We start from the raw sequence: 13,469 nt of genomic DNA, 5'->3' as shown, positions 1-13,469 counted from the left end.
TTGCAACAGAAATCTCTTGAGTGATACCGTATTTCTCCGAATCCAAGACTTTTTTTTTCTCAGAATCTCATGCGAAAACTCAAGGGTTGTTACATTCGCGGCCTAACAGTAAGTTAATGGATACCACTGGCAACTACCACGCTAACCACGCTGCTGCTTTTCATACGCACACAGAATTCATTGACAATAAACAATTTACTACACATCGCTAGCCGCGAAAACTGGTTGTACAGAGCCTGTGTGTTTCTCAAATCTGCAGAATGGTATCAAAACATGCGACCCTTCGAATTCTTAGAAAAGCCATGGCTACTCATTGCCAGAGTCATAACGCGTCTATTGTACTTGACGCTTAGTAAAATTAAGGTTTATAGACAGCAGGAATATTTTCGTGATGGATTGTCGTAAAGATACGTGGAAAAGGTATTGCCGGCAAATTTACAACGGGTTCTAGTCGATATTATAATGCCAATTTTAAGTTAATGTTTATTAAACACTCGGAAATGTAGAATAATTGTGCAGCCGCAAGAAAATACGGCATAGGCCTAACTAAAGCCAATATTTGGCGTTAGCGTGAAGACACAAGACCTAAAAAAATGCATATTGTACAAAAAATGCATTCAGTGGTCCGCAACAAGGACGCTTTAAAGAAGTTGAAGATGAAATTGTGAGGTAGGTGCACGAAAAACGCAAGGGCGGAATGGCCATACCGTGGCGCAATAAACTTTATCGTTGACTTTCAACGTTCGCGATTAGGCCTATACATCACTAGCCGCTGAAATTGGCCGAACCCGACAAGCGAGATGTGCTTGTAGCAGTAACCGGTTATATCTGACACTGCGTAAAAGTAACAGTTTTATAGACAGCAAGAATAATTTCCTGATGGATCGTTGTGTTGTAGAGATGCATGGAATAGGTATTGCCGGAAAAATTTCAACGAGTTCTCTTCGGTATTATAATGCCAATGTTAAGTTAATGGTCCTTAAACCCACAGAATAAAGAATAATTGTGCAGTCGCAAAAAAAAAAAAAAAAAAACGGCGTGACGAAAGTCAATGTTCGGCGTCTAAAAATGTGTAGGCCTACTGTACAACAAGGCATTCAGACGATTTTACAAACTTCTTTAGCCTGATTTAAATTTCTTGAAGGAAAAAGTGGGGTTCATCTTGGATTCAGAGAAATACGGTACTATATTCTTTTCAGAATGAAATTAAACATACACTTTCACGTAGTATCGGATTACGAAAAATAACAAACAAGTAAGCCGTAGTGTGGATATCATCTGCGGAAACGCAAGTTTTGACAAACTGATTGCCGTTTCATACCGATTTTAAAGTGCATGAAGGGTTTTCCGACTTTTATACAAAAATCGGATATAACAACAATTTGTTATAGCGAGTAAATTTTTCGCTGTTATGAATTCTCGCTATAACGGACTTCTACTGTATTTGTTTTGGCTGAAGGAAACCAGGCACTTCAGGCAATGGATTGCCGATTAGTTCACAGTTACGTGGCTTTGCTTCCGGCCATTTTCATGTCACTTCCGTGTCAGTGTCGAACCCACATTCCAGCAGTTAGTGTATTTTGCTTCTTTATATGCCAGTCTTCTGGACCTTAGTCACTTTACCGGTAAAGACTGAAGGTCCGCATGTGGAGTGCTGGATTCATCTTCAGAGACTTTTCTCCACTCTTTCAGAAGTGCTGCTTTCCTACGGTAGGTGGGGGGGCAGGTTGTGGTGACAACAATACAGGATCAAGAAAACCGGAAGCCAATTCAGTGGAGCAGATCTTATCATACTACTGGCAACCTTCGTGACTACATTTAGCAACGAAACACTACTGCATCTGCTCCCCAAGATGTGCCTGCCAGTTTCCGAGAAAAATGTACACAAGATTGTTCTTCCCATGCATTGTTAGGTGCTTTGGAATGTTAGTGCTCTGCTCAGAGCAATACCAATATATTTCAATTATTAAAATTCACTGTGCTGCAATTTCTATATCTTGGTGCAATTTATGCCAATGCCACGAGATTGGATAGATGGAAACAGCACACTTCTATTTTTTTGTTTCTGAAGCTTGGTCACGCTAGCTATTCAATTCTCTTCCTATTCGTTCAAAGTTCTGGTCTGATAGCAGATCGCAATATCAGCAGCATACCGAAACATTCAGCAGGGCATGTTAGGAAGGTCTGCGACATACAGACTGGAGAAGATTGGGGCAAGAATTGATCCCTTTGGTCGGCAACTCCTTCGGATGGTGATCCAAAATCTACCTTCTTGCATCAAACTGATTATCTATTTCTATGCTGAGCTATCTTCTTTAGAAATATCTGCCCATATGCAAACTTTTAATAGGACTCAGGCAAGCCTCCTGTACATCTCTTAAAGGGAATGCCCTCACCCCTGTATCACTTTGTTGATTAATATGCATCATGTTTTCTTATTCTGGGTCAGACATTTACAGCATCAATTTCTCTGTTGGAACACACTGTAGGAACACCTCCACCCTAAGTTGTTTGCAATTTCAGGTTTAGAGGATTTTCCACTATCTGTCACTCAGCATAGTCACTGGCAGTATGGTTCACCCCTATATTGTAGCAGAATTGTTTCTGGCTGCACAATTTATACAACTCTATCATGATCATAGTCATTATCATTCCCCATTTTGCAGCTGACTGTGTATACTGTCTAATTATAAGCAAGCTACCCAAAAAATTTAATGAAATAGAGTATAATAGTTTCCAAATTTTAAAAATCTGAATTATTATAGCTATTAAAACTAACAATCACATACAATAGAATTGAATGCCTACCCATATCTGGGTTCTATTATTTTGCCATTCTGTCACAGAGGTGCCAACCTTTGAAGTGGGTTATCAGTAATCCCATTTTTAACTCTCCCCAGCATAACGTTTACGAGTTTAATACAAAGCACCCCGTTTGCTCTTTCCTACAGCAATCTATTCTAAAGTATATCATATTACACAATAAAATTTGCTTATTACCTGTTAGTTCTGCGATAAAAAATTCTTTGTAGCTTGTTTCGCACCCAGCAGCTGCTTTTCGATGTAGGTTTTCTTGAAACATACTTCCCCCTGACATGACATTTTCGTCTTCAGAACCATAAGCGATTCCAGTGTAGATGTACTTAATGTAGGCCTGAATTCTGTCTGATTTTTTTTTTCCTAACAACACTAAAAACTCTTTCTCTGTGGGAGAGACACTTAGTACTGCAAATACAACATTACTTAAGGTTTTATACTTAATTTGTGCTTGACTGAACCCTATCTTATAGAAAGCATCTTGAAAACCTCGGATCTAAGTTGAGATCACGCAATAATATTCTGTTTAAATTGTGTGGAACTTCATGGGGTGCTTCAGCGGACACATTACGACGTACTGCGCTTGGCCTCGTGTATTCTGCAGCTGAATACTGCTCTTCAGTATGGCTTAACAGTTGCCACGTGAAGAAAGTCGATGTACAACTTAACACCGCCATGCGTATCATCTCTGGTACTCTGAAGCCTACTGCAACGCACTGGCTGCCAGTCCTGTCCCACATTGCTCCACCAAGCCTGCGATGTTCAAGAGCCCTTGTTCAAGAATATAATAAGATCATGTCCAATCCAACTCTACCTATCCATAGAGATGTTGCAGATCTCTGGAGACAAAGGCTGAAATCCCGTAAGCCACTGATGAAAACAGCTAAGAATTTAATGGATGCTGGTTTCAATTTAAAAGAGGAATGGAAAGAGCAATGGATTCGTACAGCTCCAGAGTGGCCAAGCCTCTTTAATCCAAACCACGCCCCAGCTGGTTTCAGCTTGCCAAGAAGAACGTGGGCATCACTAAACAGGTTCCGCACAAATTGTGGAAGATCTGCATTCTCCCTTCACCAGTGGTGCTTCAGGGACTCTCCAGCGTGTGACTGTGGTGCTTTAGTCCAGACCATGCATCATATAATGGACGAATGCCCTCTGCGTGCTTATGGTGGAGACCGAAAAGACTTTGCTGATGTCTCAGTATCCCTAGTGCAGTGGATAAACAATTTAGATATTCATGTGTAATTGTTCCCTACTTACCTTGTATTCTTTGCAGGTTTTTCTTTTGTATAATATTGTATATACTTGTCCATTCTGTAAATTCCATACGCTTAATAATAATAATAATAACAACTTAATTTGTCCACTTTCATTTTTAAGCTCTGCAATGTTGCCCCAATTCACATCAATGTTAGGTCCATGTACAATGTATTCAGGAAAAGTATCACACTGGTAAACTGCAAATTCATCTTCAAGTTTGTCATGTTCACTTTCCTTGACCAAAGTTCGGAATCTTCAAACAAAATATTCAAGAGATGAATAGGAAACCTTCATTCTGAGAGAGATGCCTACAACTTCAGCATGATGAAGAAATTCATCATCAAGGGGAAATTTCCTGATAATGTAACTGCAAGCTGCCATATAAAACTCTCTGACAGAATTATAAAACATCTCTTCATCACAGTCATTATCTTTCAAGTATGCCCTAGCTTTTGCTCCAATTACCAAGTCCTCATTGGCTTTCTGGTATTTCCTCCTCTTGAATTCAACACTCAAAAGGGAGGTCGATTCTGACTGAAGAGAACATGGCTGAACACATCTGACCAATAGGTCAGTTAAAAGAACAGTAAGTTTCCTCCTAAGAAGATGTATGGCTGGAGCATCTTGTTGCAGAAATATATTCACAGAATTAAAAAGAGGAAGTGAACTCTGAAAAAAGTAGCAAAACAGTTTTGTGTGTGGGTCTTGTATGAAAGATTTTACAGTTTCAAACTGCCTGGTGGTGTCATTTTTATGGTGGGTCTCACTACAAAACATGAGTGTCAAAGCTTCCCACTGCTCAAGAACTCTATCGATGGACTGAAGAAGCGAGAGCCAACGGGTACTAACATATTTCAAAATTTTGTGACCCTCTGTGCCACAAACAGCCTAATAAACTTTCAACGTGTCTTGCCTTTTAGAACTCTTATCAAGGCAGTAATATAACTGAACCATAAAGTTCTCTACATTGACTGGCAACTGGGCTGCTGCTTTTTGTGCACAAATGTGTATGAGATGACATGAACAACCCGGGACATAAACAGAAGAATGCCTGTCCTTCACAAATCTGGCAACACCTTTATTCGTATCTATCATTGTGTATGTATTGTCAGATGAAAAAGAAATGCAATTTTCCTGTGGAATGGCTAAAAAAGACAATTCACTATTAATAACAGAGAAAATTCCCTCACCTGTATTGTCGGTACTCTCTAACAATGACAATAGAAGAGTTGATATTTCGCCTCTCTGAGCATTAAAGAAAGATACAACTATAGGACCAAGTTTAGCTGCATTTTAATCCGCACTACTATCAGTAGCCAAAGAAAAAGGCGTTATTTGCAAAAGTTCACTTATTTCCTTTTTTGCCTCAGATGCCGTGTATTGAACCAAAGCAGAGGTTTTAGTTCTTGGACAACCATATTTCTGAGATATCTTAGAGTCAGGGAACATTGATCTAAACAAATTTCCAGCGTGGTCTGAAACTGATAACGGAAAATTATGATCCAAAAGAAATGATGTGAACAATAATTCGGCATTTGTCACCGCAGTTTCATTACTTTTTACTAACAACGATGAAACAGACTGGTTTCGTAATTTTGATTCACCGTATGTGCGATGTTTCGTGGATTCTATGTGTCTTCTGCAATCATCTCGTCCACCGTGAGCCACAGAGAAATCACACGAACACACACTGCAGAACACGTGGTTTTCACTAACACGTGAGGCAAGTAAGCACGACCATTCCTTTGTGTAACCGTCTCGATATTTCTGTAACACTGCTGTCTTCTTAGAAGAAGATGCAATTTGACAATTGCTCCGCTTCATTTCACAAAACCTATCAGTACTTTTCGAATCAACGTCTAGGATAATTAGAATTGAAATGCCCTAAATATACCACTTGTTCTACGCACACAACAAACCGCGCACTGGAGAACAGCAGAGCAAGAAGTAGAGCCTACCTCACGGCCGACTTGATACGTCATTCCCGCGTCATTCTAGCTAAGAGAGCAGCGTATATCTATGTAGCTGGCCGTGATTTCACAACGCTCGCGGGATACAAAACGAAGTGACGATCAAATAACTGCCTAATATGTTTAGTTGCCAACTTACAAACACTGAAACGAGGAGGGTTGAACAGTAATGCTCTAAGGGATTGAACATTTTTTACTTCTTTCCTTTTTTCGCAGAAATTAATTTTTATCGTGACAATGTAGCTTTTCCGTAATAATTTCCCCCTCGACTGTAATGCCGTAATCGCGAAGTGAAATCCGTAATCATTACGGACAATCTGTAATAGTTGGCACCTCTGCTGTCAACATACGAACACTATCTTACCAAATATTTAATATTTCTCTTAAAGTATAGAGTTTCTTACTAATTTGAAATTTTTCAGTATCTTACCTGCTGGTCCTCCACTTGAGTACCCATCACAAACTCACAGACTACAGACTTCGTTTCAACATCCCACAACTTGCAAGTCTTATCCCCAGATGCAGTAAGGAGCTGCGTACCGTCTGGCTTCCATGCAACCTGTAAATAAACATGGTTTATTACTATAGTGTCAATATGACAAGCAATGACCTGAAGGCATAGCAGACTTATCACAGCATCATATCAACAGAAGTTTCAGATTCTTTTACCCACTCACAGTGATTGAACAGAATATTATACATCTGGAAGAATTCACACTTAGCACTGACAAAACATTATACTAAGTAGTAGTTTCTAGAGTAATTCAGAGAACTACTTTGGATTTGAATACTTTTATCTTATAATTGATTGTAGAATTAAGTTTAAAAACACAAACAGTGTCATAAAAAACAGCAGAATTCAGTCTACAAGCTTCTATAAACCTCCTAATTGCCTCCATTATCTCCTGTTCACAGTTACTACTGTAGTTTCTTGTACTGCTGCATTTCCAATCTTGGAATCATTCGTTTTTTTTTGTTTTTTTTTGCTTTACGTCGCACCGAGACAGACAGGTCTTATGGCGACGATGGGATAGAAAAGGCCTAGGAATTGGAAGGAAGCGGCGTGGCCTTTATTAAGGTACAGCTCCAGCATTTGCCTGGTGTGAAAATGGGAAACCACGGAAAACCATCTTCAGGGCTGCCGACAGTGGGGCTCGAACCCACTATCTCCCGATTACTGGATACTGGTCGCACTTAAGCGACTGCAGCTATCGAGCTCGGTCATTCATTATATAGTCTATCCAATATTACCTAAGTGTGTCTCTCTCTTTACCCTAGCAACACAGGGTGATCACCTCTTGCGCTGAAGAACACAGGATAGAGTAAGTAAAAGTGAATTTAGGGACATCTATTTTTTATAGAAATATTATTCTACAATGCCTGTATGACTGAATACAGTAATACAATTTAAATATGCAGAATAAAAATATAACCTAGTTTGTACAAATTACTTCAGTATACCGAGAATTAATGAAAGGGGTCTATGCAACTAATACAATAAAAAAATTAATAAGATAACCTGAGTTTGTGGCTGGGAAACTGATAATGACATTACATTTTACTATAACAATGTATTGCTGTTTCTGTATCTTTACATTTTTTTCTTTTTTACAAGTTGCTTTACATCGCACCAACACAGATAGGTCTTACAGTGATGATAGGATAGGAAAGGGGTAGGAAAGGGAAGGAAATGGCCATGGCATTTGCCTGGTGTGAAAATGGGAAACCATGGAAAACCATCTTCAGGGCTGCCGACAGTGGCATCCAAACCCACTATCTCCCAAATGCAAACTCACAGCTACGCATCCCTAACCGCACGGCCTTATCACTCAGTATCTTCATATTTAATTGTACATTGTTATTGTTTCTACCCCTGTCATTGTTTCATATATTTTATTACCCAGTTAATTCTAATGTATATTCATGTTCAAACAGTGTAGTAATTTCATGTCCTAGACACACAAAATTTTATTTATTTATTTATTTATTTATTTATTTTTTATTTTTTTTTTGCTAGTCGCTTGAAGTCGCACCGACACAGACAGGTCTTATGGTGACGATGGGACAGGAAAGGCCTAGGATTGGGAAGGAAGCAGCCATGGCCTCAATTAAGGTACAGCCCCAGCATTTGCCTGTTGTGAAAATGGGAAACAACGGAAAACAATCTTCAGGGCTGCCGACAGTGGGGTTCAAACCCACTATCTCCCTGATGCAAGCTCACAGCTGCGTGACCCTAACCGCGCGGCCAACTCGCCGGTAAATAAATAAATAAATAAATAAACCATGCATTTTATACATTACTTGTAATAAGGTTAACAGAAATCTTATAATAATAAAAAGAGGTATTTGTCTGTCTGTCTGTCTGTCTGTGCGCGATGCCCACCAAAATCTACATCACGCAGAGATCTGAAATTTTGAACATAGGTAGATCCATAGATCCAAATGCACCCCGAAGCCGGAATTTTCGCTTTCGTTGGTGAGTTATGAACGAAAAACCATTGGAAAATATGTATTGGGATATGACAATCCAACGTGCTGTCACCCAGATTATATGCATAGAGTCACTGTCGCTAGACAACGTACGTAAAGTAGGCAAAGAACACAACTCAAAGAGCCATTTTATGTCCATGGCATAGGAAGCCGTTTTTGGTCTTATATGGTGCGAGGGCATATGACGCTGTTGATGATTATTCATCCGTCGGATGGGGACATAAAGTCTCGAGCTATTCGAGAGGAGTGGGCTATGTGCTGGTGCCGGGTTTCATCCTCTTCATTCTTAATATCATATCATGTCACTCACTTCATCTCATTAACTCATCTGATTAGGTTGACGTAATGAATGTCCGGTCATAAAAACTTGCTACGAAGATTCATCTCACTTCGTACCCAAACCGCGTAGAGAAAGTGGAAAAGGGTTGGACATGTATACATTTAGAGTAAATATATAGGACACAAGACAGACGATAAGAATAAACAAGGAATAACACACATATCAGTCAAGATGCCATTTTAAGTCCGTGGGATAGGAAGCCATTTTCCTTCGGTCCATGATGTCTGTCTGTCTGTCGGTCTGCATGTGTGCAATGCCCAGCCAAATCTGCGGCAAACAAAGATCTGAAATGTTTGTCATAGGTGGGCACAGGTTTTCACCTAAGATGCATGGCTGTGCCTAAGAGCAATTCCTGCACCAAGATATGAAGCTGTTAACGTCATCAATAAGCAACACTCACAAGAATTATCCGGTTACCATGTTTTCTTTCAACTAACTCAATCTCATGTTTTATTATTTCATTTAGAGAAAACATAGGCTATAGTAAAGAAGATTAGATTATAATAAACATGCACAGATCTGAAATGTTTAACATTCGTGGCCACAGCATTTCACCAATTACGCACGGCTATGTCAAAGAGCAATTCTTGGTCCAAGAAGTGAAGCTGTCAAACGTCACCAACAAGCAACTTTTACATGAATTACCCGATGTTCTAAAAAGTTACAAGGCAGATGTTTTGAAAGACTTGGAGTTACCTGGAGTACCCTTGAACATCTTAGAGCGGACGATTGTGGCAACGATTATCCTTCTTAAGAATAAGAATCCTGTCCTCTTCAATGAACACTACTCTGAAACTGGTGACTACTTTTTTTTTTTTTTTTTTGCTTTTCGTCGCAATGACACAGATACGTCTTATGGCGACGATGGGATAGGAAAGGCCTAGGAATGGGAAGGAAGCGGCCGTGGCCTTAAGTTACAGCCCCAGCATTTGCCTGGTGTGAAAATGGGAAACCACGGAAAACCATCTTCAGGGCTGCCGACAGTGGGGTTCGAACCCACTATCTCCTGATTACTGGATACTGGCAGCACTTAAGGATGATTAATAATATTGAAGCCATTCTGATGATTGGGCATGCCACGAGTGAAGTAATATTCATTCCTCGGATTCAAATAATTTCTTCGGATATACGTTTTTAGTTTAGATGTCTGCAGTTCCCCGTTTGTTTCAGTTTCGCTATGAACATCAACAAGGCACAAGAACAATCTCTTAAAGGTGTAGGACTCCATCTTCGAAAAGGCTGCTTCTCCCACTGTTTGTTTGTTTGTTTGTTTAAGAGTTGGAAGGGCAAACGCACTATATATCTTAACTCCATCTGAAAGGACACTAATATATTTCAACCAGAAGCTCTATGAAAAAAAAAAAAAGTTTTTAATTATATAAAACAGTTGAATTAATAAATGCGGGCAAAGTCATTGTAGTCATTGTCACTGTATAAAGAAATACAAATTTGCAGTAACTTTTTTTAATAATAGGCTTACAACATGTAGACTTAAATAGAAAGCAAAGCCATCTCCATACAGGCCATGAAGACCTTTGAAGGAGTGGAAAGTAAAAGGCTTTCGTAATCTTAGTATTAAGTGGGATAGAGGGGTTATCTTTATGCCTAGCCACCTTTGCCCCCATGAATTGACCTAGCGCTCACTTTTGGTGTAGGCAGAATGATCCTCAGGGCCATCCGTACCTCCAGAACTGGAAATCTCGTTCCTTAAATTTTTCAACTTCCTGCCAGGGAACTGAACTCACGTGCATCTGGGTGAACTGGACACACCTTTACTGCCTTGGCTATGAAGCCCTAACAAGTAGAAAGTATAGTCTTAAAAAAATACAGCTTAAAATGTATTTTAATGGGAATGAAAAATATGTACAGCTTTGTGAGAAAGTGTCTCAAATAAGACACCTTGAGTATGTATACTCCATTGCCACAATGACATGTGACAACGGAGATTGTTTCCCTTCACTCCATCATGGCAGCATTATTTGGCAGCTAAAAGGTCACTGTCCCTAGTGTCAGTAGAACACTTAATTCAGAACAAAGAATAACTTAATAAATATTATTTTGGAATGAATGAATGAATGAATGAATTCACATTTTACTGAAGATTACAAAATTGTGAGAATATTTACAAAACCACACATGCATGCACATGAAAGAACAAAGAGAGAGAAAATGTCTGTTTCCCAACCTAGAGTAAATATTTCAAATACAATCAGCATCAGAGCTGCAGAAGTCACTGTGAAGCTACTCACTCAAGTTTATATCTTTTGGTGCTATTTGCAAATGAAAGAATTTCCTTCTCATTTAACATGTCACTGTAAAATGTTTTACATGATATTGTAAAGTTTATTTTGTTTGTAGTTCAGCTTTAAGTGTATCTATATGAAGCCTGTTTCTGACATCAGACCACAGCATTTTCCCAAAGTAAATGCTCTTTTGGAACATATATATATATTTTTTTTTTTTTTTGCAAGTTGCTTAATGTTGCACCGACACAAGATAGGTCTTATGGCGACGATGGGACAGGAAAGGGCTAGGAGTGGGAAGGAAGTGGCCTTAATTAAGGTACAGCCCCAGCACTTGCCTGGTGTGAAAAATGGGAAACCACAGAAAACCATCTTCAGAGCTGCCAACAGTGGGGTTTGAACCCACTATCTCCCGAATAATGGATACTGGCCGCACTTAAGCGACTGCAGCTATCAAGCTTGGACGGAACATATTTGATACAGGAATTAAGAATACAGCACCTTAAAGAAAGTCCCATTATGTTTTTGTTTTGGTAAGGAATTCGTAACTGACATCCACTTATTTAAACAACTGCCTTCACTTTTATTTTTCAAAGTCACAGTTACGTTGATTGAATCTTTCAGCAATGAAAAATTTTCATATCATTCATAAACATACTTAATTACTTATTTATTTGATATATTGTTCAACAGATAAAACTTATAAAAATTTTCCATTTCTTATTTCCAATGTTATAAATGATATACAATAAAAATTAATTATACAGGGTTATTCACCTAAGATGTTACAAGGAAATAACTTCTAAACCATTAAAGATATCGGCATTCTGTTTTCATATTCATAAATGGTACCTAGGAGCTTGTAAAATAATGTTGCTACGCATTCTCATGGGCTGATTAATAACCGAGATATTGATACTCCATATTTTTAAATAGAATTGCACAAATTCATACAGCTGGTCTAAAAGTTCAACTGCGTATAGGTTCAAATATATAAGTATTTTCAAAATCGGACAGTTAGTTTTTGAGATATCAATAAGAACAGAATGTGCTGTTTTGCATGCTGCATCAGACAGCGTGATGTCGGGCAAGGACATATTGACGCGCAAGCAGGTTCTTGGGAGTGATTCCAGCCACAGAATGAATACCAAGATTGTAAGCATATCGTACACATGTGATGGGTTTGCAAAGTGTGTATGACAGGCAAACTCATAACAGGACAGGGAGGTATGATTTTTAAAGGGAATAAAATAATTACTTTGACTTCAAATGAACATAACGAAAGCTATAATTGTCACTGGTTTGAGTTTACAGTACATACCACTGTATGAATTGAGAAATAAACATAATACAGGACACCGGAAGAGCTCCTTCTAGAAAAGAAAATGAATTATGCCCGAATAATCTGCTTTCCCCGTTGTGTGTTCGCCAGTCATACAATAACGTTATACATCCAGGGTATGTTACAGTACATCACATTATGTGTGCGATAGTTTACAGTACATGCCTGGTATCCGTTCTGTGGCTGGAATCAATGCCAAAACAGCTTGCGTGCCAATACGTCCTTGGCCGACAGTACGCTGTCTGATGCAGCACGCAAAAGCCCAAATGCATTATATTGGTATTCTAAGTATATCGCGCAGTTGTCTAACAGATTTAGTTGATGTCTCTTCATTGAGTTGAAGTTCAGATAGACAGGAAGTTTTTATTGCTGTGAACTTTCTAACAGCGTTTACATGCGAATCATTCACAGCTTCTAGCTTGAGATTGATGTTCAGCTGTTGAAGGTACGCTTCCCAAGTAGCGCGCATTAATGCTAACCCTTTATATTTGTGGCTCGAATAGATCACACTTGTTGGCGTGTCACTCGGAAGTTGTACAATTTCTTTAAGTGAGCTTCTGATTATGTTGTCGGCTTTTAACTGACTTGATTTGGGAATTTTCTCAACCAAAACAGTCTGGAAGGGGTATATTAGTGTAGGGCCAATAAACTGATTTATTACAATTTATTGATGCGGTTGGAGTAAGCGAGTCCTGGTAATCTGATCTAAGTTAGCTTTCAATTTTTCAAGTACCTGATTTTCACTGAAGACTAAAGTCTGTCTGAAAGTTGCCCCTAAATATTTTATTTCTTCACTATCATTTATAATTGTAATGTTTCCAGAGACCGTCACGATATCATCAGAATGAAGTTTACCATTTTTTATAATAATGGCATTTGATTTGTTTGCATTTATATGCAAACCTATTTCTTGAAGCAGATTTATGACAGAAGTGACTAAGATTGAAGCTGCTGCTGCTTGGTCTTTGGCTATGATCACCAGATTGTCGACAAAGCATAGGGATGTT

The 13,469-nt window shown here is 38.8% G+C and overlaps 1 protein-coding gene across 1 annotated transcript in view; it reads right to left on the bottom strand.

The window, feature by feature from the left end:
- Positions 1 to 13,469, bottom strand: part of flr (actin-interacting protein 1 flr) — a 306,602-nt gene that overhangs the window by 173,663 nt on the left and 119,470 nt on the right. Inside the window, exon 7 of the mRNA XM_067147455.2 lies at positions 6,478 to 6,606. Within this exon, the coding sequence (XP_067003556.1) occupies positions 6,478 to 6,606 (129 nt within the window). The remainder of the gene's footprint in view (positions 1 to 6,477; positions 6,607 to 13,469) is intronic.

The sequence above is a fragment of the Anabrus simplex genome, chromosome 5, assembly GCF_040414725.1.
Source record: "Anabrus simplex isolate iqAnaSimp1 chromosome 5, ASM4041472v1, whole genome shotgun sequence".
NCBI lineage: Eukaryota > Metazoa > Arthropoda > Insecta > Orthoptera > Tettigoniidae > Anabrus > Anabrus simplex.
The sequence above is the reverse complement of the archived record's forward strand: the minus strand, read 5'-3'. Positions and strand labels throughout refer to the sequence as shown.